We start from the raw sequence: 23,512 nt of genomic DNA on the forward strand, positions 1-23,512 counted from the left end.
ACGAGGGATGTGCGCCCTGTCCACTCTTGTGCCTAGCCGTGCTGTTGGAGTCGTGTGGAGAGGCTGACTGGGGATCAGCTGTGACCGTGGTGGGAGACACGGAGTGGAGCTGCTCTCCTGGCGTCTGATGCCTGGCCTCCACTCCTGCTCTGTCGACTCCCTCTGGTGGCAGACTGTGCTGACAACATCCTCTGTACTGTTTGACTGCTGCTAGGTTTTTTTTCCCCTCCTGCTCCCCTCAATCCCCGCAAGATCCCATTCGAGCTCTTGGGGCATCAGTATAGCTACGGTGTAACAGTCCATGTGTCCAGGACAGTAGCAGGCTCCAGTTGCTGGCTCCTATAAATTATTTTACCGCTCAAGGATGGCACCTTCTTGCGATTACCCATAAACAACTGACCTCACAATGTTTCTGTAACCGATGGCCACTGTGGGTCTGTGCTCACTGATGCCTCCCTATTTCAACACTTCTAAACTTCATCTATGTCGCTACTGGCCTCCTGACCTTGTTCTCTAATCTCCGTAATGTTATGCTGAAGAATGGGCAGAGCTGGAAAATCATCTCATAAGAAAGTTAAACCTCGTCCTCAACAGGAAACCTCTCAAACTGACTTGAGACCTTTTCTTCTTCCTAATCAACTAACATTGAGCCCCAGTCCTGATCATTCAGAATCTTCTCCCATCCCGTCTTCTCCAAGTCCTTCCATGATGGCTTAAACCCATTGTTTAAACTCGTTGTTTAAACCCATAGCAAGCCAGGTGGGCTATTTTCTTCTCTCAGTTCTCCTTCAAACTCTTTAACTGCCAAGGAACCTTCAATCGAAGAGCAGATGCACTTTCTTATTCTTTTTAAACGGATGATTCACGCAATTCCTCTGAGAAACAATTTATTCTGAATCCGGCTTCATTTGCTTCAACTCGTACTGTTCCTCTACCTCCTCCGGGGAGAACTTCTGTAGCACCAAAATTTTGCATGAAATTACTTACGTGGGCTCATTCTTTATATTTCATGGGTCATGCCGGTGGTCTTAAGACTCTCAAATTCATTCAGCGATTCTACTGGTGTCCTCATCTTAAAACGGATGGACAGACTGAAAGAGTCAACCAAGATCTGGAAACTTTCTTACGGACGTTCATGTTCCCTGCTCAGGAAGACTGGATGGATTACCTCCCATTTGCTGAGTTTGCATACAATAACCTATATCATTCTTCTACCAATTCCACTACTTTCTTCATTAACTATAGTTTTCTCTTACGTCCTAGAGGATGCTGGGGACTCCGTAAGGACCATTGGGTATAGACGGCTCCGCAGGAGATAGGGCACCTAAAAAGAACTTTGACTATGGGTGTGCACTGGCTCCTCCCTCTATGCCCCTCCTCCAGACCTCGGTTAGATTCTGTGCCCAGAGGAGAAAGGGTACAAAGCAGTGAGCTCTCCAGAGTTTTCTGTTTTAAAACAATTTTGTTAGGTTTTTTATTTTCAGGGAGTCCTGTTGGCAACAGGCTCCCTGCATCGTGGGACTGAGGAGAGAGAAGCAGAGCTGGCTTTATGGTTGGGCTCTGTTTCTAGGCTACTGGACACCATTAGCTCCAGAGGGAGTCTGAACACAGGTCTCACCTGGGGTTCGTCCCAGAGCCGCGCCGCCGTCCTCCTCACAGATGCCGAAGATAGAAGCCAGGTGAGTATGAGAAGGCAGAAGACATCAAATCTTCATGCGCGCCATTGCTCCCACTATACACACACAAAGCAGCACTGAAGGGTGCAGGGCGCTGGGGGGCATGTTAATATGGATTAGGCTGCGGAGGCAGTAAATCCAAGAATCGCCGTCGGGTGGGCAGGGCTTGATCCTCAGCACTAACCAGCGCCATTTTCTCCACAGAAGCTGCATGCTGAACGCTGGCTCCCTGGTCTCTCCCCTGCTGAACTTCACAGGCTGGAAAAAAGAGGAGGGGGGCACATGGCGACGCAGTGAGTGGGAATTGGAATATTATATATATAAAAAGCGCTATCTGGTCATATTTTTCCACAGTGTTATTAAGTGCTGGGTGTGTGCTGGCATACTCTCTCTCTGTCTCTCCTAAGGGCCTGGTTGGGGTTTTGTCCCCTTATAGGTAATCCCTGTGTGTGGGGGGTGTCGGTACGTGGTGTCAACATGTCTGAAGCGGAAGGCTTCTCCAAGGAGGAGGTGGAGCAATTAGTGGTTTTCCCGTCGGTTGTGCCGATTTAGGAATGGATGGACATGTGGCATATGTTGAATAAGAGGCTTGATAAGGCTGAATTAGGGAGAACATCAGGGGGTCAATCCTTGGGCCCATCGGGGCCTCAAAAGCGTCCCTTAACACAAGACACTACTACCGACACGGACTCTGATTCCAGTGTCGACTATGATGAAGTGAAATTACACCCTAGGGTGACAAAGCATTCAGTGTATGATTGTGGCAATAAGGGATGTGTTGCATATTGAGGATGAACCCTCGGTCCCCGACACAAGGGTACACATGTTTAAGGGAAAGAAACTGATTATAAATTTTCCCACATCTCATGAACTAAATGATTTCTTTGAAAAAGCTTGGGAGACTCCGGAAAAGAGGCCGCAGATCCCCAAAAGAATTTATATGGCATACCCCTTCCCTAAACAGGACAGGGGGACTTGGGAATCACCCCCCACTGTGGACAAGGCCCTGACGCGCTTGTCCAAGAAGGTGGCGCTACTGTCTCCTGACACAGCTTCCCTTAAGGACCCTGTAGATCGCAGGCAGGAGACTACCTTAAAGTGTATTTATTCACATACGGGTGCTGTGCTAAGACCGACAGTTGCGTCGGCATGGGTGTGTAGCGCAATTGCAGCTTGGACAGATGAGCTGACAGATCAATTTGATAATATGGATAAGGATACTATATTCTTAACTCTAGCCCATATTAAAGATGCAGTTTTATTTATGAGGGATGCTCAAAGAGACATTGAATTGCTGGCTTCTAGGGCCAATGCCATGTCTGTCTCAGCGAGACGATCCTTATGGACTCGCCAATGGACGGGTGATGCGGATTCCAAAAAACACAAGGAAGTTCTACCCTATAAGGGAGATGTATTGTTTGGGGATGGGCTTACGGACCTGGTTTGCACAGCTACAGCAGGTAAATCAAACTTTTTACCATTTATTCCCCAACAGCAAAAGAAAGTACCACCCTATCAGATGCAGTCCTTTCGGTCGCACAAGTCCAGAAGAGGTCGGGGATCCTCCTTCCTCACCAGAGGTAAGGGCAGAGGCAAAAGAGCACCTGCTTCGGCAGGTGCCCAGGAACAAAAGTCCTCTCCGGCTACTCCAAAACCCACAGCATGACGCTGTCCGCACCGGGAGTCCGCACCGGTAGGGGCACGTCTTCGACTTTTCAGCCAGGCCTGGGTCAGCTCAGACCTGAATCCTTGGATGTTGGAAATAGTTTCCCAGGGTGACAAACTGGAATTCGAGGAGGTGTCCCTGCGCCGATTTTTCAAGTCGGCCCTACCAACTTCCACATCGGAACAGGATGTAGTGTTAGCTGCAATTCAAACGCTGTGTATACAGCAAGTGATAATCAGGGTTCCCCTGAACCAGCAGGGAAGAGGTTACTACTCAACCCTCTTTGTGGTCCCGAAACCGGACGGTTCGGTCAGACCTATTTTGAATCTGAAATCCCTAAACCTGTACATAAAAAGATTCAAGTTCAAAATGGAATCACTCAGAGCGATAATAGCCAATATGGAGGAGGGGGAGTTTATGGTGTCTCTGGCCATAAAGGATGCGCACCTTCATGCCCCCAAATATCCCCCCCATCAGGAATACCTGAGATTCGCTGTACAGGGTTGTCACTACCAATTTCAGACATTGCCGTTTGGACTTTCCACGGCCCCGAGGATTTTCACAAAGATAATGGCGGAAATGATGGTAGTCCTGCGCAAGCATGGAGTCACAATTATCCCATACTTGGACGATCTCCTAATAAAAGCGAGATCCAGAGAGAAATTGCTGAGCAGTGTGGCGCTCTCTCTGAGAGTAGTCCAGCAACACGGTTGGATTCTGAATCTACCGAAGTCACAGTTGATTCCGACAACTCGACTAACGTTCCTCGGTATGATACTGGATACGGAACAAATGAAGGTCTTCCTCCATCTGGAGAAAGCCCAGAACATCAGAGACCTGCTAAAACCGAAAAGGGTGTCAGTTCACCAATGCACTCGAGTTCTGGGAAAAATGGTGGCGGCCTACGAGGCCATTCCCTTTGGAAGGTTCCATGCAAGGACTTTTCAATGGGACCTTCTGGACATGTGGTCCGGGTCCCATCTGCACTTACATCGGAAAATAACTCTGTCCCCAGGGACCAGGGTGTCTCTCCTGTGGTGGTTGCAAAGTGCTCACCTGCTGGAGGGTCGCAGGTTCGGAATTCAAGATTGGATCCTGGTTAACACGGACGCGAGCATCCAAGGATGGGGAGCAGTCACACAAGGAAGAAATTTTCAGGGACTGTGGTCAGACCAGGAGTCCTGTCTACACATCAATGTGTTGAAACTCAGGGCCATTTACAACGGCCTTCGTCAAGCGGTGAGTTTTCTTCGAAACCTACCGTTTCTGATTTAATCAGACAATGTCACAGCAGTGGCTCATGTGAACCGCCAAGGCGGGACAAGAAGCAGAGTCACGATGGCGGAAGCCACCAGGATTCTTCGCTGGGCGGAAAATCACGTAAGCGCTCTGTCGGCTGTCATCATTCTGGGAGTGGACAACTGGGAAGCAGACTTCCTCAGCAGACACGATCTCCATCCAGGAGAGTGGGGTCTTCATCAAGAAGTTTTTGCAAACAAAACGCGTCTTTGGGGAACTCCTCAAATAGACATGATGGCGTCACGCCTCAACAAGAAGCTTCGGAGGTATTGTGCCAGGTCTCGGGACCCTCAGGAAGGGGCAGTAGACGCTCTGGAAACACCGTGGGTGTACAAATCGGTCTACGTGTTTCCTCCTCTTCCTCTCATCACAAAAGTGTTGAGTATCATAAGGCGAAGAAGAGTACAGACGATACTCGTTGCCCCAGACTGGCCTCGAAGGGCCTGGTACTCAGATCTACAAGAGATGCTCACAGGAGATCCCTGGCCTCTTCCCCAGAGGGAAGTCCTGTTGCAACAGGGGCCCTGTGTATTTCAAGACTTACCGCGGTTACGTTTGACGGCATGGCGGTTGAACGCCGAATCCTAGTGAAAAAGGGGATTCCGGAAGAGGTCATCCCTACTTTAATAAAGGCTAGGAAGGAGGTGACGGTAAAGCATTATCACCATATCTGGCGAAAGTATGTGTCTTGGTGTGAGACCAGGAATGCACCTATGGAAGATTTTCAGCTGGGTCATTTTCTCCACTTCCTACAGACAGGAGTGGATATGGGCCTGAAATTAGGCTCTGTTAAGGTACAGATTTCGGCCCTTTTGATTTTCTTTCAGAAGGAATTGGCTTCTCTTCCAGAAGTCCAGACGTTTGTAAAGGCAGTGCTGCACATCCAGCCCCCTTTTGTGCCTTTAGTGGCACCGTGGGACCTGAACGTGTTGTTGCAGTTCCTAAAATCACACTGGTTTGAACCGCTTAACAAGGTTGAGTTGAAATTTCTTACCTGGAAGGTGGTCATGTTGTTGGCCTTGGCATCAGCAAGGCGAGTGTCAGAATTGGCGGCTTTGTCACACAAGAGCCCCTACTTGATTTTTCATGTGGATCGAGCTGAATTGAGGACACGTCCGCAATTTTTGCCTAAAGTGGTTTATTCATTCCATGTGAATCAACCTATTGTGGTGCCTGTGGCTACAAGTGACCTGGAGGATTCCAGATCCCTGGACGTAGTCAGGGCCTTAAAGATTTATGTAGCCAGGATGGCTAGAATTAGGAAAACAGAGGCTCTGTTTGTCCTGTATGCTGCCAATAAGATTGGCGCACCTGCTTCGAAGCAGCAGACTATTGCTCACTGGATCTGTAATACAATTCAGCAGGCTCATTCTACGGCTGGATTGCCGGTACCAAATTCGGTTAAGGTCCATTCCACTAGTAAGGTGGGCTCTTCTTGGGCGGCTGCCCGAGGCGTCTCGGCATTACAGCTTTGCCTAGCGGCGACTTGGTCGGTGTCAAACACTTTTGCTAAATTCTACAAGTTTGATATCCTGGCTGATGAGGACCTAGCGTTTGCTCAGTCGGTGCTGCAGAGTCACACGCACTCTCCCGCCCGATTGGATGCTTTGGTATAAAACCCATGGTCCTTACGGAGTCCCCAGCATCCTCTAGGACGTAAGAGAAAATAAGATTTTAAACCTACCGGTAAATCTATTTGTCCTAGTCCGTAGAGGATGCTGGGCGCCCGTCCCAGTGCGGAAACTCTGCAAGACTTGTATATAGTTATTGCTTACATAAGGGTTATGTTACAGTTGAAATTGGTCTTGGACCGTTACTGTTGTTGTTCATACGGTTAACTGGTTATGTATGATTCAGGTTACATGGTATGCTTGGTGTGGGCTGGTATGAATCTTGCCCTTGGATTTCTAAATCCTGCCTTCTATTGTCCATCTCCTCTGGGCACAGTTCTCTAACTGAGGTCTGGAGGAGGGGCATAGAGGGAGGAGCCAGTGCACACCCATAGTCAAAGTTCTTTTTAGGTGCCCTATCTCCTGCGGAGCCCGTCTATACCCCATGGTCCTTACGGAGTCCCCAGCATCCTCTACGGACTAGGAGAAATAGATTTACCGGTAGGTAGGTTTAAAATCTTATTTTCATCTACGAGTTCCTTCCTTCTAATCTCTCCCACCTCTTGAGGTTCCTGCTGCTGAATCAACTCTTCATCAGTTCACTAAGATTTGGAGACAAATAAATAATGCGCTACTTAATACTTCTTAGAAATAAAAGACCTACGCTGATCGGAAACTTAGGGCTGTTCCTAGTCTCAAAGTGGGAGATCGTGTTTAGATATCCACCAGAAACCTCAGACTCAAAGTTCCTTCCAAAAAATCGGTCCGTATCCTATTAAAAGAGTTTTGAATCCTGTTTCTTACAAGGTGAAACTGCCTCCCTATTTGAAAATCCCCAGTGCCTTTCACATTTCTCTGCTAAAGCCTCTTGTACTAAATCATTTTCGGGCAGCTATTCCTTAACCTCTCAAGGTTCAAGCTGCTCAAAATGAGTAAGTCGAGGTTTATAAGTTTCTTGACTTCTGCAAGAGGTATGGTCGTCTCCAGTATCTCATAGATATGGTCCGGAGGAAAGATCTTGGGTGGCTGCAGAGGATGTTCATGCTCCAAGACTGAGTTGTGCCTTTCATGCCAAGAATCCCACTAAGCAGCGTGGGTGTTCGGAGACCACCTTAAAAAGAGGGGTACTGTGAGCATCCGGAGTCTAAACACCGGTTCTGGTCCCTGCGGCCTTCCTCTTAGCTGGCTGATGTTGCTGCGATGGATAGGCACTACAGCAGCAAGGTCCTCCGGTGCGGCTGCCGGGGGTCTGGAGGCCGGTGTCCGGGTCCTGGGGAGGGGAGCATGGCAGCCGGAAGTGTCTGTTTCCAAGTGTCCTGTTGCTGGAGTGCAGCATGTGGGAGGCTGAGGCCAGAGGTAGTGGCTGTGTGCTGGTTCCACATGTGTCCTCTGTGCAGGGAGCCACCATGTTGGAGACCAATCCAAGACAATAGGTATCCCAGTTTGTGTCCAACCAATCCGGCTTCCCTTATAAAAAGGGGTTGATGCTTAGCTATGTTGTCAGTACTTCAAGTTACTTGCTGCTGTAAGGTGCCCTGAGCTCTTCGCTCAGACTTCTCTCCTAGTCGTCGTGTATGATTGTGGTCTCATTAAAACTTAATTCCTCTTTCTTCAGTGAATCATTCTTGGTCATTGTCCTCATGGCCTACCCCTCTACATCTTCGGGCCTAAGTCTTCAATCCATGAGTAAGAACTACATTCAGCCACCTCGTTTCCTTCCCATGCCGATAGCTGCTCCCTCAGTCAATTATCAGTTGTCAGATCCCCAACTCAAGCCAAGCGTGACATGGAAGAAGGGGAATTCCTGGTTTCACTGGATATTAAGGATGCGTATCTTCACATCCCAATATGGCCGCCTCTTCAGGCTTACCTCAGGTTTGCACTGCAGGACAGTCACCACCAGGTTCAGGCCTTGCCATACGGTTTCTCATCAGCACTGATGGTGTTATCAGGGGTGATAGAAGAGATGTTGCTACAACTCCGCAAGCAGGAAGTGAACATCTTTTCATACTTGGACGATCTCATAATGGCTATATTCAGAGTACAGTTGATGGAAAAGATCAGTCTTCCAACACGACTACTCACGGATCATGGGTGGATTCTCAATCTGCAGAAATCCCACGTAGAACCTATGCAGAGGCTTCAGTTCCTGGTAATGATACTGGACACAGTGTCTCAGAAGGTGTTCCTTCCTATGGACAAGGCAAAGAAAATTCAGACGATGGTATGTTTCATTTTGAAGCTGAACAAAATCTCTGTACATCTTTGCATACGCTTACTGGGAAAGATGATGGCCTCCTACGACGCAATTCGGTACAGAAGATTTCATGCATGACCATTCCAGCTGAATCTCCTGGACAAATGGTCTGGGTCACATCTGCACATGCGCTAGATGATGTGCCTTTCACCAAATGCCAGGATTTCCCTCTTATGGTGGTTGCTGATCTCCCTCCCGGAGGGTCGATACTTTGGAATTCATCATTGGATTCTGTTGACAACGGATGCAAGCCTCCATGGTTGGGGTGCAGTGACCCTAGGGGCTCGGTTCCCATGAAGGTACTCTGATCAAGAGGCTTCCCTTCCGATAAATGTTTTGGAACTCAGTGCGATTTACAATGCCCTTCTGCTGACCTCTTTATATCCTTCAGTATCAGGCCATACAGGTATGGTCGGAAAACGCGCCAACTGGGGCGTACATAAACCAACAAGGAGGTCCAAACAGCAGAGCTGCAATGAGGGAGGTGTCACAGATACTCCTCTGGGTGGAGCGGAATCCCAAGGCCATTTCCGTCATATTAATTCCGAGAGCAGACAGTTGGGGAGCAGACTTCCTCAGTAGACACGATCTGCACCTGGGGGAATGGGGCCTGTACCGGCAAATGTTTCAGCAGATATTTCATCAGTGGGGCTACCACCAAATTGACTTGTTGGTTTCTCAGCTAACCAAGAAGCTTCTGCGTTACTGTTCTGGGACGAGGGATCCACAGGCCACAGCAGTGGACGCTTTGGCGACACCGTGGATTTACCGGTTGGTGTACTTGTTCCCGCCAGTTCCTCTAATTCCAAGAGTTCTCAAAGGACTTAAAGTGACAGGGTTCAGGCAGTTCTGATTGCCCCAGACTGGCCCTGTAGGCATTCTAGCCTTATTGCTCGTAGGCCCCTGGCCTCTGCCAGTTCAGGATGATCATCTTACACAAGGGCCGTTCGTCTATCCAGACTTACCACGGCTACGTTTGATGCAGTGGAAGTACATTGGGAGGATTTTTGCCAGTAAAGAGATTCCGGGCAAGGTTATCTCAACTATGTTGAAAGCCGGCCAAATGGTCGCATCAAAACATTACCATCGCATATGGGCCCTCATTCCGAGTTGATCGCTCGCAAGGCGAATGTAGCAGAGTTACACACGCTAAGCCTACGCCTACTGGGAGTGAATCTTAGCTTCTTAAAATTGCGACCGACGTATGCGCAATATTGCGATTACAAACGAGTTAGCAGTTTCTGAGTAGCTTCAGACTTACTCTGCTTGTGCGATCAGTTCAGTGCTTGTCGTTCCTGGTTGACGTCATAAACACACCCAGCGTTCGCCCAGGCACTCCCACCGTTTCTCCGGCCACTCCTGCGTTTTTTCCGGAAACGGTAGCGTTTTCAGCCACACGCCCCTAAAACGCCGTGTTTCCGCCCAGTAACACCCATTTCCTGTCAATCACATTGCGAACGTCGGAGCGATGAAAATGCCGTGAGTAAACTTACTTTCTTCATAGTAAAGTTACTTGGCGCAGTCGCAGTGCGAACATTGCGCATGCGCACTAAGAGAATTCTCACTGCGATGCGATGAAAAACTCCGAGCGAACAACTCGGAATGAGGGCCTTGGAAAAAATGTGTCTCTTGGTGTGAGGGTCAACAGTATTCTGCTGTGGATTTTCATCTGGGGCATTTCTTGCACTTCCTGCAGGCTGTTGTGGGTGTGAGCCTACGTTTAGGCTCCATAAAAGTTAAATTCTCAGCCTATTCTTTTTCTTTCCAGGGAACAATTGGCTGAGAGGTATCCTTCATATTCGACCACCCTTTGTGCCTCCCACAGCAACGTGAGTTCTCAGTTTGGTTCTGGCCTTTCTCCAATCGCTTTTATTGAACCTTTCCACAAGGTGGCCATGGAGTATTTGACATGGCAGGCTATCGTGTTGTTGGCCGTGGCCTCAGTGAGGCGTGTTTTGGAATTAGGGGCCTTATCCTGTAAGAGCCCTTCTCTGGTGTTTTATGAGGATAGAGTGGTGCATAAAACTCGCTAGACATTCTTGCCTAAGGTGGTGTCAGCATTTCATATCAATTGGCCGATGGTGGTTCTGGTTGTTACTGGCACGTCTGTTACACCAATATCCTTGGACGTGGTTCAGGCTTTGGAGATTTATGTCAAGAGGCCAGCTCATCTCAGAAAATCAGACTCGCTTTTTGTTTTCTATGATTCTTCAAAGATTGGTTGTCCTGCTTCGAAGCAGTCTATTGCGTGTTGGATCAGGCTTACGATCCAACAGGCTCACTCTTCGGCTGCTTTGCTGCTTCCGAGGTCTGTTCAGGCCCACTCCACACGGTAAGTGGGTTCTTCCTAGGTGGCTGCCCGGGGTGTCTCAGCTTTGCAGTTATGCTGGGCAGCTACTTGGTTGGGTTCGAACACGCTGTAAAGTTTTAAAGGTTCAACACGTTAGCTACTGAGGACCTTCAGTTTGGTCAGTTTTGATGGGGTCTCAGCACTCTCCCACCGGTATATAGTTTTGGAACTTCCCCATGGTACTAAGACCATCACACTACCAGTATCCCCTTGGACATTAAATAGGATTTTAATACATACCGGTAAATCCTCTTCTCGTAGTCCGTAGGGGATACTGGGCCCCCACCTCTGTGCTTTGATATTTTCCAGCAAGAGTTGTTCTTGTGTGTTGTAGTTTGGGGCTGGTTTTGCTGTCCCTATTTTCAAGTTGTGGTTAGTATTGCTATCCTCTTGTTGTGTTGTGTTGTGTGCTGGTTCATTCTCTCACCACTTTCTTGTCTCTTTTCCTCCTTTCAAAGTATGTCCATCTCCTCGGCACTGTTTTCCTAGAAAGAGTCTACAGGAGAGGCATAGAGGGGAGGAGCCAGCACACTCTGAAGAAGTTTTAAAGTGACAGGCTCCAATGGACCCAATCTATACCCCATGGTACTAAGACCATCCCAGTATCCCCTACAGACTACGACAAAAGGATTTACCTGTAGGTATTCAAATCCTATTTTTTCAGAATAGTAGGGCCATCCTCGGGTGAAGGTATCACTGCGAAGGCGCCGTTTCACATTACAATAACCTTAGTAGGAAATACCCATTTGTATTGTACATTTCCTTGGGTGGAATAGATGCCTTTTGGCCAGCGTCTCCCGAGAAATATCAGGAAATATCTGCAGATTATACAGGCACTCAGCTGTGGATGAGGAAGGCGAAGCAGCCTGTAGAATGCGTTCTTTAATATGATAAAAGTGGACCCTGAGCAGAGTGTCCCTCGGTGCTTGGATAGGGGCCTGGTTGGACTTTGGGAGTCTATGGATCTTATCAATAAGAAGGTCCTCGACAGAATCCTTTGGTGGAAGTTTCTGAAAAGAGAACCGTGGCATAATCATAAAGCTCAGCATTTGAAGCAGAATCCGGAACGTCCATTATTCTGATATTATTTCTCCGAGACCTGTCTTCTAAATGAATGACTTTATCACGAATAGAGACCGAGTCTTCCTGAAAGGTGTCATGTGCTGAAATCAGATCTTTGTGAGACGCAACAATCTCTTTCATCTTAGTCTGTACGAGTGCCAATCTCACTGATACTGGACCTCAAAGCTTGAATATTAGAGTTAAGTTCTGAGGTTAGTTCAGTCTTTCAATGCAGATAACAGAATGTATAGAGCGTAGAGTAACAGGACCATCTAGAGTGTTTTAAGACGTCTTTAGCTATTACAGCTGGGCTGTGCGTCTGACAAGAAGAAGCAGATGATGTTGTAGCGGTCTCATAAGGACCACCTGAATTCGAGGTACCAAAGAGGTGGACAGGTGGGGCCGATTTGGTACCTTTTTAACCTTTTTTGGAGGCATGATAAGCCGGCAACAAAGAGACTGACCTCTCAGAGATAGGAAAATACAAACGATCTATAAATAAAAGGAGCAGTAGTACGCTGTCAGGTGGTTACATCAAGATGACTCAGTTCAAAATGACATTCTTAGTCGGGGTGATGGGGGTATCCGAGCCAAAATTTCAAGTAAACCTGATGTAATACAACTCAAATAACACAGTAATGACCGAGAAATTCCACTAGAGGTCAGCGTGACCACAGACGTGAAGTACTCAGCACAGAGACACACAAATGGCAAAATACACTGCTCAAAAAAATCACTAAAATAACACATCCTAGATCTGAATGAATGAAATATTCTTATTAAATACTTTGTTCTTTACATAGTTGAATGTGCTGACAACAAAATCAAACAAAAATTATCAATGGAAATCAAATTTATTAACCCATGGAGGTCTGGATTTGGAGTCACCCTCAAAATTAAAGTGGAAAACTACACTACAGGCTGATCCAACTTTGATGTAATGTCCTTAAAACAATGAGGCTCAGTAGTGTGTGTGGCCTCCACGTGCCTGTATGACCTCCCTACAACGCTTGTCCCCAACAGTAGCGGGACCTGCGCACCCGTGTTATCTGGAGAGCAAGTACTCCCGCCAGAGCCAAAAGTGCCTCCAAGTCAGGTGTCTGGAGCGTACAGGAAAGACTGGGCGCACATAGCCCCAGAATACAGCCCGTGGCTTCATAGGCGTCACTAGACTGTGACAGTGAACGGTGCCCAGAGTGAGTGGAGTGAGCCGCTATAGGGCAGTAGAAGTGGGGGACTTAATAGATTGGGTCTTGGTCCCAGCGGCAGCTTAGAGCTATCAGGTAGGGTAGATAAGAAGCCACTTAGTGAGGAGAGCTCCAGAAAGCACGTCTGGATGGACCACGCTCCTCTTATTTATTATTTTATATACTAACAGGGGTGACAGGTGTGGTACATCTCTGCAAAGGCAGATACAATCTCTTTCTCATCAGACTCTGCTGTCTTCCCTGCACTCTCACTCAGATGTTCACTGCTGCCAGTAGCACACGTATGAGAAGCAGAAGTATGGTGGCAGCTGTATAGATTCTGATATGTAATTCTCTGTATCATACTTACCGTACACACATCATCCTTATTACTATTGAGAGAATAGAGGTAAGACACTGATGATGGGGATGTAAAAATAAGATTTTAATTACCTACCGAAAATCCTTTTCTCGTAATCTGTAGAGGATGCTGAGGTCCATTTAGTACCATGGGGTATAGGCCGGTCCTTTGGGATTCACTGGCACTTTAAGAGTTTAATAATGTGGGCTGGTTTCCCTCCTACCAGACTCAGTCTAGAAACTGTGCCCGAGGAGACAGACATACTTCAAGAGAAGGAAATACACAGATAGTGGTGAGATTCACACCAGCTCACACATAACAAAAAGGAAAGCCAAACTAACCAACTTGGAACAATTCAGCAACGGCTGAACCAACAATACTGAACTAAGTGACAATGCAGATAGACGAAACACAGGGCGGGAACCCAGCATCCTCTACGGACTACGAGAAAAGGATTTACTGGTAGGTAATTAAAATCCTATTTTCTCTTACGTCCTAGAGGATGCTGGGGTCCATTTAGTACCATGGGGATGTACCAAAACTCCCAGTACAGGAGGGAGAGTGCTGAGGTTCCTGCAGAACTGATTGACCAAACTTGAGGTCCTCAGAGGCCAAAGTATAAGACTTGTAAAACTTAGCAAACGTGTTCGATCCTGACCAAGTAGCTGTTCGGCAAAGCTGAATAGCCGAGACACCCCGGGCAGCTGTCCAGGAAGAACCTACTTTACGGGTAGAGTGGGCCTGAACAGGTTTTGGAATTTGCCATCCTGCCGTGGATTAAGCATGCTGGATAGTAAGCCTGATCCAGCCTGAAATTGTCTGGGTGTCCTGCTTCTAAGCAATCTTGTTGGGATCATAAAGTACAAATAGTGCGTCCGACTTCCTGTGACGAGTAGTTCTCTTCACATAGATTTTCAAAGCCCGCACGACATCTAAGGACTTTGAGATAATTGAGGTGTCAGTAGCCACTGGCACCACAATAGGTTGGTTGATATGAAAAGCCGACACAACCTTAGGGAGAAATTGCTGATGCATTCTAAGCTCAGCTCTATCCTCATGGAAAATCAAGTGGGGGCTCTTGTGCGACAATGTCCCCAATTCAGACACGTCTGGCAGAAGCCAAGGCTAACATGACCGCCTTCCAAGTAAGAAACTTTACGTCCACCTCCTGTAAAGGTTCGAACCAATCCGATTGCAGGAACTGCAGCACCACATTAAGAGCCCAAGGTGCCATAGGAGGCACAAAGGGTGGTTGGATGTGCAGAACTCCTTTCAAGAAAGTCTGAACCTCAGGGATAGCAGCAAATTGTTTCTGGAAGAAAATAGACAATGCCAAAATCTAGAGCTTGATGGGAACCCAAGCATAGGCCAACATCCACACCTGCTTGCAGAAAGAGGAGAAAATGTCCCAGTTGAAACTCCACCGTAGGAAACTTCTTGGATTCACACCAAGACACATACTTTTTCCAAAGCCGATGGTAATGATTAGACATTACTCCCTTCCTAGCTTGGATCAGAGTAGGAATAACCTTATTTGGAATGCCCTCCCGAGCTAAGATCTGGCGTTCAACCTCCATGCCGTCAAACGTAGCTGCGGTAAGTCTTGATAGGAAAACAGCCCCTGCAGTAGAAGGTCCTCGCAAAGAGGAAGAGGCCTCGGATCCTCCAGCACTAATGCCAGAAGATCCACGTACCAAGCCCGCCTTTGCCAGTCCAGAGCAATGATGATCACCGGAACTCTTGATCTTTTTATTAGTTTGAGAATCCTTGGGATGACTGGAAGTGGAGGGAACACATAAATTGACTTGAACACCCACGGAGTCACCAGGGCATCCACCGCCACTGCCTGTGGGTCTTGTGACCTGGAACAGTACCTCCGAAGCTTCTTGTTGAGGCGAGAGGCCATCATGTCTATCTGAGGTACACCCCATTGGCTTGTTACCTATGTAAATACCTCCGGGTGGAGGCTCCATTCTCCTGGTGTCTGCTGAGGAAGTCCGCTTCCCAGTTGTCCACTCCCGGAATGAAGATCGCCGCCAGCGCCAGTGTGTATCTTTCTGCTCAGAGGAGGATTCTTGTTCCCTCTAACATTGCAGCTCTGCTCTTCGTTCCACCATGCCTATTTATGTAGTACACCGCTGTGACGTTGTCCGACTAAACCGGAATGGCTCGATCTTGCAGAAGATGAGCCGCTTGTAGAAGGCCATTTGTATATGACCTTGAGTTCCAGAATGTTTATTGGAAGGACCAATTCCTGGCTTGACCACTTTCATTGGAAGTTTTCCCCCTGGGTGACTACTCCCCAACCTTTGAGGCTTGCATCCGTGGTTAGAAGAATCCAAGTCTGAATCCCGAACCTACAGCCCTCGAGCAGGTGCGAAGTTTGCAGCCACCAGAGTAGTGAAATTCTGGCTTTCGGTAACAGGCATATCTGCTGGTGCATGTGAAGATGCGATCCCGACCACTTGTCTAGGAGATCCAGCTGGAAGAACCGTGCATGTAATCTTCCGTATTGTAGAGCCTCGTAGGAGGATACCATCTTCCCCAGAAGGCGAATGCACCAATGAACGGGTATCCGGGGAGGTTTCAAGACATCCCGGACCATTGATTGGATGACCAACGCTTTCTCCAGCGGTAGAAACACCCTCTGCACTTCTATGTCGAGTATCATCCCCAGGAAGGGCAGTCTCCTTGACGGTTCCAAATGTGACTTTGGAAGGTTCAGGATCCACCCATGATCCCAGAGTAGTTGTTGAGAGCGCAATACTCTGCAACAGCTTCTCCTTGGAAGATGCCGCTACCAGCAGATCATCCAGATATGGAATTATGTTCACTCCCTGTTTGAGTAGGAGGAGCATGATCTCCGCCATGACCTTGGTGAACACCCTCGGTGCTGTGGAGAGGCCAAATGGCAATGTCTGAAACTGATAGTGACAGTCCTGTAGTGCAAACCGTAGATAGGCCTGGTGTGGTGGCCGGATTAGAATGTGAAGGTACGCATCCTTGATATCCAGGGATACTAGGAATTCCTCCTCCTCCAGACCTGAGATCACCGTTCTCTGAGACTCCATCTTGTATTGGAAAACCCTCAAGTAGGGGGGGTTCAACGACTTCAGGTTCAATATAGGCCTTTCCGAACCATCCGGTTTTGGTACCACAAACAGGTTTGAGTAATAACCCTTGGTTTTTGGGTGAGGTGGAACTGGAACAATGACATTTGTTTGTACCAATTTTTGAATGGCTTCCTGTAGAATAGCACTTTCTGTCAGCGAAGCTGGTAAGCCTGATTTGAAGAATCTGTGAGGTGGGAGTTCCTGAAACTACAGTCTGTACCCCTGGGTAACAATATCCGTCACCCAGGGTTCTAGGCATGATGACGCCCAGACGTGACTGAAATCTTTTAGTGTCGCTCCCACCTGTCTGATCTCCAGGCTGAGAGGTCCACTGTCATTCTGAGTGTTTGGAGGAAGCAAAACCTGGTTTCTGTTCCTGGGAACATGTTGGTGAGGTTTTTTGGATCTTCCCTGACCTCCACTAAAAAAGGTGGGAGGGGGATTGGATTTTTTAAATTTTGCAGTCCAAAAGGACTGCAGTGTAGGTGTAGGATAAGATTTCCTAGCTGGGGCTGCTGCAGAGGGAAGAAATGTCGACTTACCCGCAGTCGCTGTGGAAATCCACGCATCCAATGCATCCACAAATAGTGCCTGACCTTTGAATGGCAGGTTCTCCACACTTTTCTTGGATTCTGCATCTGCAGCCCATTGGCGTATCCAGAGTCCTCTGCGTGCCGAGACAGCCATGGAAGTAGCAGGCCAATGTCCTTCATGGCCTCCACCATGAAACCTGCAGAATCCTGTATGTGACGTAAAAAGTCAATGTCGCTCCTATCCATAGAATCTAAGTCCTCTAGTAAGATGCCTGACCACTTTACTATGGATTTAGAAATCCACGCACAAGCAATAGTGGGCCTTAAAGCCACGCCTGTAGCAGTGTATAGTGATTTGAGCGTAGTCTCAATCTTGCGATCAGCCAGCTCCTTTAAGGCGGTTGAACCAGGGACAGGTAAAACCACCTTTTTAGACAGCCTAGATACAGAAGTGTCTACTATAGGTCGGTTTTCCCACTTCTTCCTATCCTCTTCAGGGAAAGGGAAAGCAATGAGAGTTCTATTAGGGATTTGGAATTTTTTCTCTGGGTTTTCCCAGGATTTTTCAAACAAGGAGTTTTACTCCTTAGAAGCAGGGAATGTAAGCGAGTACTTCTTATTTACTGTAATATAAGATTCCTCTACTTGTTCCGGAACCTTCTCAGAAATATGCAAAACATCCCTAATGGCTTCAATCATTAGCTGCACCCCTTTAGCAAGGGCTACACCCTCCCCCCCCCTACATATCCCTATCACCGTCCCCTGTATCAGAGTCGGTATCAGTGTCAGCTTGCATTATCTGGGCAAGTATACATTTTTGGAGGTATGTAGGTGGGGATTTAGATGAAGTAGTGGGAGCTGAATACTTCATACCCACTACAGATTTTCTCAAAACCTGCGTCTCTTTCTCAGTATGTGACATCCTTGTTGAAATCTGGGATATCATTCCCCTTAAAGAATCCACCCATGGGGTTTCGGATTCAGAAGGCTGAGACAGCACATTGCAGTCCTGAGTACATGGAATAGACTCCTCAGGAGAAGACAAACACTCTGCAGCACAGGACACAGAGTCCTTAGACATGGTAATGTGGATACACACACTTACACACACATTTACACACACACACGCACACACTTACACACACAGGAAAATGTCAGACACAGTTTCCCCCAGAGTACCTTCAGAGAGTCACAGAGTATAAGGAGCCAGCCACACAGCGCCCCTGTAGACAGTTATTATGATAAAAGCCCGGTGCTGACTAACTAACCTTAATAGGGAGGGCAGCGCTCCCTGTCAGTGTCCTAGTTCCTATGATCTGCAGGGAGAAAATGGCGCTGGTGAGTGCTGGATCCACTCTGAGAGGAAGCCCCGCCCCTTGTAATAGTGTACGGTTTCCTGCACTAATTGTTTATACTGGCCTGAGGATTTTAGTGATAACCGGGGGATTAGCGCCTGTTAGCTGCGTGACCAGTGTAGGGTTTATCTGCTGCTGGCTCAGGACGCCCCTCAAAGCGCCTACACTGTGTGTTGCTGAGCCTTCCTGGAGCGCAGCCTGTCAGAGCTGTGCTCCCACCCTTGTGCCGCCATATCTGCCGGCGACTCGCTAACCGGGAAGCCGGCACTGTACTCGCCACTCTTCTTTCTTCTGGCTTTGTTAGGGGGTGGCGGCCATGCTGCGGGAGTGAGTAGTCGCCTCGTGGGCTTGCGATCAGCACCCTCAGGAGCTCAGTGTCCTGTCAGTGGAGTAGAGAACCATTAACTCTTCAGGAAGTTGGTCCCTCCTCCCCCCACTAAGTCCCACGAAGCAGGGAGACTGTTGCCAGCAGCCTTCCTGTAACCTAACTATCTCTAGAAAATAAAAAACTAAGAATACTCCTAAGAGCTCCCCTAGCTGTGACCGGCTCCTCCGGGCACATTTTCTAAACTGAGTCTGGTAGGAGGGGCATAGAGGGAGGGGCCAGCCCACATTATTAAACTCTTAAAGTGCCAGTGGCTCCCAAAGGACCCGTCTATACCCCATGGTACTAAATGTACCCCAGCATCCTCTAGGACGTAAGAGAAAGAAGATTATAACCTAGCAGATGATGATTGCAGGGGTATCATATGGTGTATTGCATGTAAAGTACCTTGTTCCACACCTACTCTGCTGTAGCAATATACCTTATATAAGGGAGAGTAACACATGTACAGGCTTACCAGCGTATGAGCACACACATAAAGGAATGCTACCTTACCAATGCTTCCAGGAGTAACGTTAGGAGACATTTCTCTGATCCATCAGCTCATATGACTGATGTTATTGTTCATCTAGAATCTCCAATTCATACGATATGTTCCTCATTCATTGTTTTACATTGGTGCTGACATAGGACTTGGCGAGTGACTACATCTCCATTTATACTTCATGGTTACCAGTACAAGAGAGAGATATATCTAAGTCTTATTATAATATTACATTTGTTATTGAGAGTGTTCTCAGGAGGGTGGACACAATGATAGTCTGAGACATAATATTATAAAGCCTTCATTAAAAGTTATGTTTTATTATACACACACATTTACAATTAAGTGTCCCAGAGAGTCGTCTTCTCCTATTGTTTACAAGATTAATATTGTTACAGAAAATGTCACATTTCCATAATGTATTTTATTTCCAGCAGATGGACACACAAGCAAGAATATCTCAGAAGGACATCTAATGTTATCCCCGGATTGTGACATAAGAGATAATGACAGTATACAGGATTCTCCTGGAGATAATCCCATTACCCCAATTGTACATCCAGCTCTATCAGCTGATCCCCCTGATCCTGGGAAATGTTCTCCTGATCACTCTGATATTGGTGCATCTGTTACAGCTCTGACAGTAGATACAGTGTTTCCGTGTTCTATAGATGCCAAATATTTTACACAGAACACAAAGCTTATTACCCATCAGCCAGCTAAGGCAGGTGAGAGGCCATTTCCATGTTCTGAGTGTGGGAAATGTTTTACACAAAATTCACAACTTGTTACACATCAGCAAAGTCACACAGGTGAGAAGCCATTTCCATGTTCTGAGTGTGGGAAATGTTTTGTATCGAAATCACATCTTGTTATACATAACAGAAGTCACACAGGTGAGAAGCCATTTTCTTGCTCTGAGTGTTGGAAATGTTTTACATGGAAATCACAACTTGTTACACATCAGAAAAGTCACACAGGTGAGAAGGCATTTCCATGTTCTGAGTGTGGGAAATGTTTTACACACAAATCAGATCTTGTTATACATCACAGAAGTCACACCGGTGAAAAGCTGTTCTCTTGCTCTGAGTGCGGGAAATGTTTTCCACGGAAATCACATCTTGTTAGACATCGCAGAAGTCACACAGGTGAGAAGCCATTTTCTTGCTCTGAGTGCGGGAAATGTTTTTCACGGAAATCACATCTTGTTAGACATCAGAAAAGCCACACAGGTGAGAAGCCATTTCCGTGTTCTGAGTGTGGGAAATATTTTTCACGGAAATCACATCTTGTTAGACATCACAGAAGTCACACAGGTGAGAAACCATTTTCTTGCTGTGAGTGTGGGAAATGTTTTACACGGAAATCAGATCTTGTTATACATCACAGAAGTCACACAGGTGAGAAGCCATTTCCATGTTCTGAGTGTGGGAAATGTTTTGCACAGAAATTAGATCTTGTTATACATCACAGAAGTCACACAGGTGAGAAGCCATTTCCATGTTCTGAGTGTGGGAAATGTTTTACACACAAATCAGATCTTGATGTACATCACAGAAGTCACACAGGTGAGAAGCCATTTCCATGTTCTGAGTGTGGGAAATGTTTTGCACAGAAATCAGATCTTGTTATACATCACAGAAGTCACACAGGTGAGAAGCCATTTTCTTGCTCTGAGTGTGGGAAATGTTTTACAAAGAAATCATATCTTCTTACACATCAGAGATGTCACACAGGAGAGAAGCCATTTTCTTGCTGTGAGTGTGGGAAATATTTTACACGGAAATCCCAACTTGTTACACATCAGCAAAGTCACACAGGTGAGAAGCCATTTCCATGTTCTGAGTGTGGGAAATGTTTTGCACAGAAATCAGATCTTGTTATACATCACAGAAGTCACACAGGTGAGAAGCCATTTTCTTGTTCTGAGTGCGGGAAATGTTTTACAAATAAATCACATCTTGTTAGACATCAGCGAACTCACACAGGTGAGAGGCCATTTCTATACTCTGAGAAATAAATCAGCTCTTGCACACAATAAACATCACTCAGGTGAGGAACCATTTTAATCTTCCTGAGTATTCTCATCATTGCCATGCGTTGTTCTTCAAGGTTCTTATCCTATCTCCTATGCTTTTTGCAATATACATGTTACCACTGGGTGAAATTATCAGATGGCATGCCATCCTCTACCACTGCTACGCCGATGACCTGTCTTTTGCGCCAGGTACTGAGAACCCAGTAACAATCCTAAATGGTTGTCTAGCTGAGCTCCAAGTGTGGATAATGCCAGTTGATTGTGACTCAGTCCTGGTGAAACAGGTCCTTGTGATAGAAGCTCACCAACAAAGGGCAGGGCTACAGCTCAGCTTTGCAAACCAACTAGACTTGCGCTTGGGGGTTCAGAGTTACAAAATGCTGATCCTGTGTGGAATCTTGGTGTCCTGGATGGTGGAGTGACACTTAGACATCGGTATCTGCCACAATCAGATCCTCATCTGAGGAACATAGCCAGACTCCAGCACTTTATTCCCGCAGAAGATCTACCTACAGTCATACGTGTACTTGTATCATCACGCATAGACAACTGCAATGTCCTCTACCTGGGTCTCCCAGCAAAAGAATTGCACCGCTTGTAGCTTGTACAGAATGCAGCAGCCAGGCTGTTACCTAACCAGCCCATTCCTGCCACATAACACCCATTCTCTGCTCCCTTCACCGGCTGCCTGTAAGATGGTGACTCTATTACATAATCTTACTGACTCTCCCAGCCCTACATGACCAGGGTCCATGGTACCAGAAGCAGCTTCTGCCTCCTTACTGCCCTGCTTTCTTCCACCTGCAGATGAAGGACTGTTACCAGCAGTACAAAGAATCCCCAAGAAGTTCTGAGATGAGAGAAGGGGAGACATGGTGGTGGCACTAGTGCTGTAGCGGGGGCTGCCGGAGGCACTGTCTATAGGTAATATTGTCCCCAAGCAGCGCTAAGGTGTCAGAGTGGAGATAGGGCAATGGCAGTAATGGGGGGGAGGCGGGGTTGGTGGCAGTAGCGGGAGGGGAAGGTGGCATTTGGGGAGACAGGGCGGTGGCAGTAGTGGGGGGAGATGGGGTGGTGACAGTAGTGAAAGGAGACAGGGTGGTAGTGGGGGGGAGACGGGGTGGGTGGCAGTTGTGTGGGGAGACAGGGTGGTGGCAGTAGTGGGAAGGAGTCAGGGCGGGTGGCAGTAGTGGGGGGAGACAGGGCAGTGGCAGTAGTGCTGTAGCGGGGGCTGCCGGAGGCACTGTCTGTGGGTAATATTGTCCCCAAGCAGCGCTAAGGTGTCAGGGGAGACAGGGCAATGGCAGTAGTGGGGTGGGTGGCAGTAGCTGGAGGGGCGGGTGGCATTTGGGGAGACAGGGTGGTGGCAGTAGTGGGGGAAGATGGGGTAGTGGCAGTAGTGGAAGGAGACGTGGTAGTAGTGGGGGGAGACGGGGCCGGTCGCAGTTGTGTGGGGAGACAGGGTGGTGGCAGTAGTGGTAAGAGACGGGGTGGTGGCAGTAGTGGGGAGGAGTCAAGGTGGGTGGCAGTAGTGGAGGGAGACAGGGTGGTGGCAGTAGTGGAAGGAGACAGGGTGGTAGTAGTGTTGGATATGGGGTGTGTGGCAGTTGTGTGGGGAGACAGAATGGTGGCAGTAGTGGAAGGAGACAAAGCAGGTGGTAGTAGTGGGGGGAGACAGGGCTGATGGTCACAGTACAGTACCAGGGGCTGCTGGAGGCAGTAAAGAGGTATGGGTCCCGCACAGAACCAGTTGATAATTAGACTTAATGATGATTATGCTTCCTTATTTATAATTAATCCCTTGTATGTGTTACTGTTATTTGCTGTGTCAGCCTTTATGTGTGTTCTGTGTAATAATCCTGAAAGTAATGCTGCTACCGATCTCATATCATTTGTAGTAACTTGGAAAAGATGAGATATGAGGTGCACTCTGGAAGCTTATAGGGGGTTACTCAGAGATGATCGCAGATGTGACATCACGCTGCCCCCCAGAAAATGGTCCCGGCCCGCCCACGTTCACCCCTAAGGGATGCGGCCACAATGAGTGTGTCTGCGCATGTGCATATTGCCACCACCAGCAAACTGCTGCGGGCAGCTATTGCGGCTGGGTCTGAATGGCCCCCATAGGGTTTTGGC

General features: G+C 47.6%; 1 protein-coding gene across 1 annotated transcript in view; it reads left to right on the top strand.

The window, feature by feature from the left end:
• LOC134984817 (zinc finger protein 585A-like) overlaps window positions 1–22,336 on the top strand; it is a 158,231-nt gene extending 135,895 nt beyond the window's left edge. Inside the window, exon 6 of the mRNA XM_063950296.1 lies at window positions 20,067–22,336. Coding sequence (XP_063806366.1) covers window positions 20,067–21,358 — 1,292 coding nt within the window. The 3' untranslated portion in view covers window positions 21,359–22,336. The remainder of the gene's footprint in view (window positions 1–20,066) is intronic.
• Window positions 22,337–23,512: the final 1,176 nt, after the last annotated feature.

The sequence above is a fragment of the Pseudophryne corroboree genome, assembly GCF_028390025.1.
Source record: "Pseudophryne corroboree isolate aPseCor3 chromosome 3 unlocalized genomic scaffold, aPseCor3.hap2 SUPER_3_unloc_83, whole genome shotgun sequence".
Lineage (NCBI taxonomy): Eukaryota > Metazoa > Chordata > Amphibia > Anura > Myobatrachidae > Pseudophryne > Pseudophryne corroboree.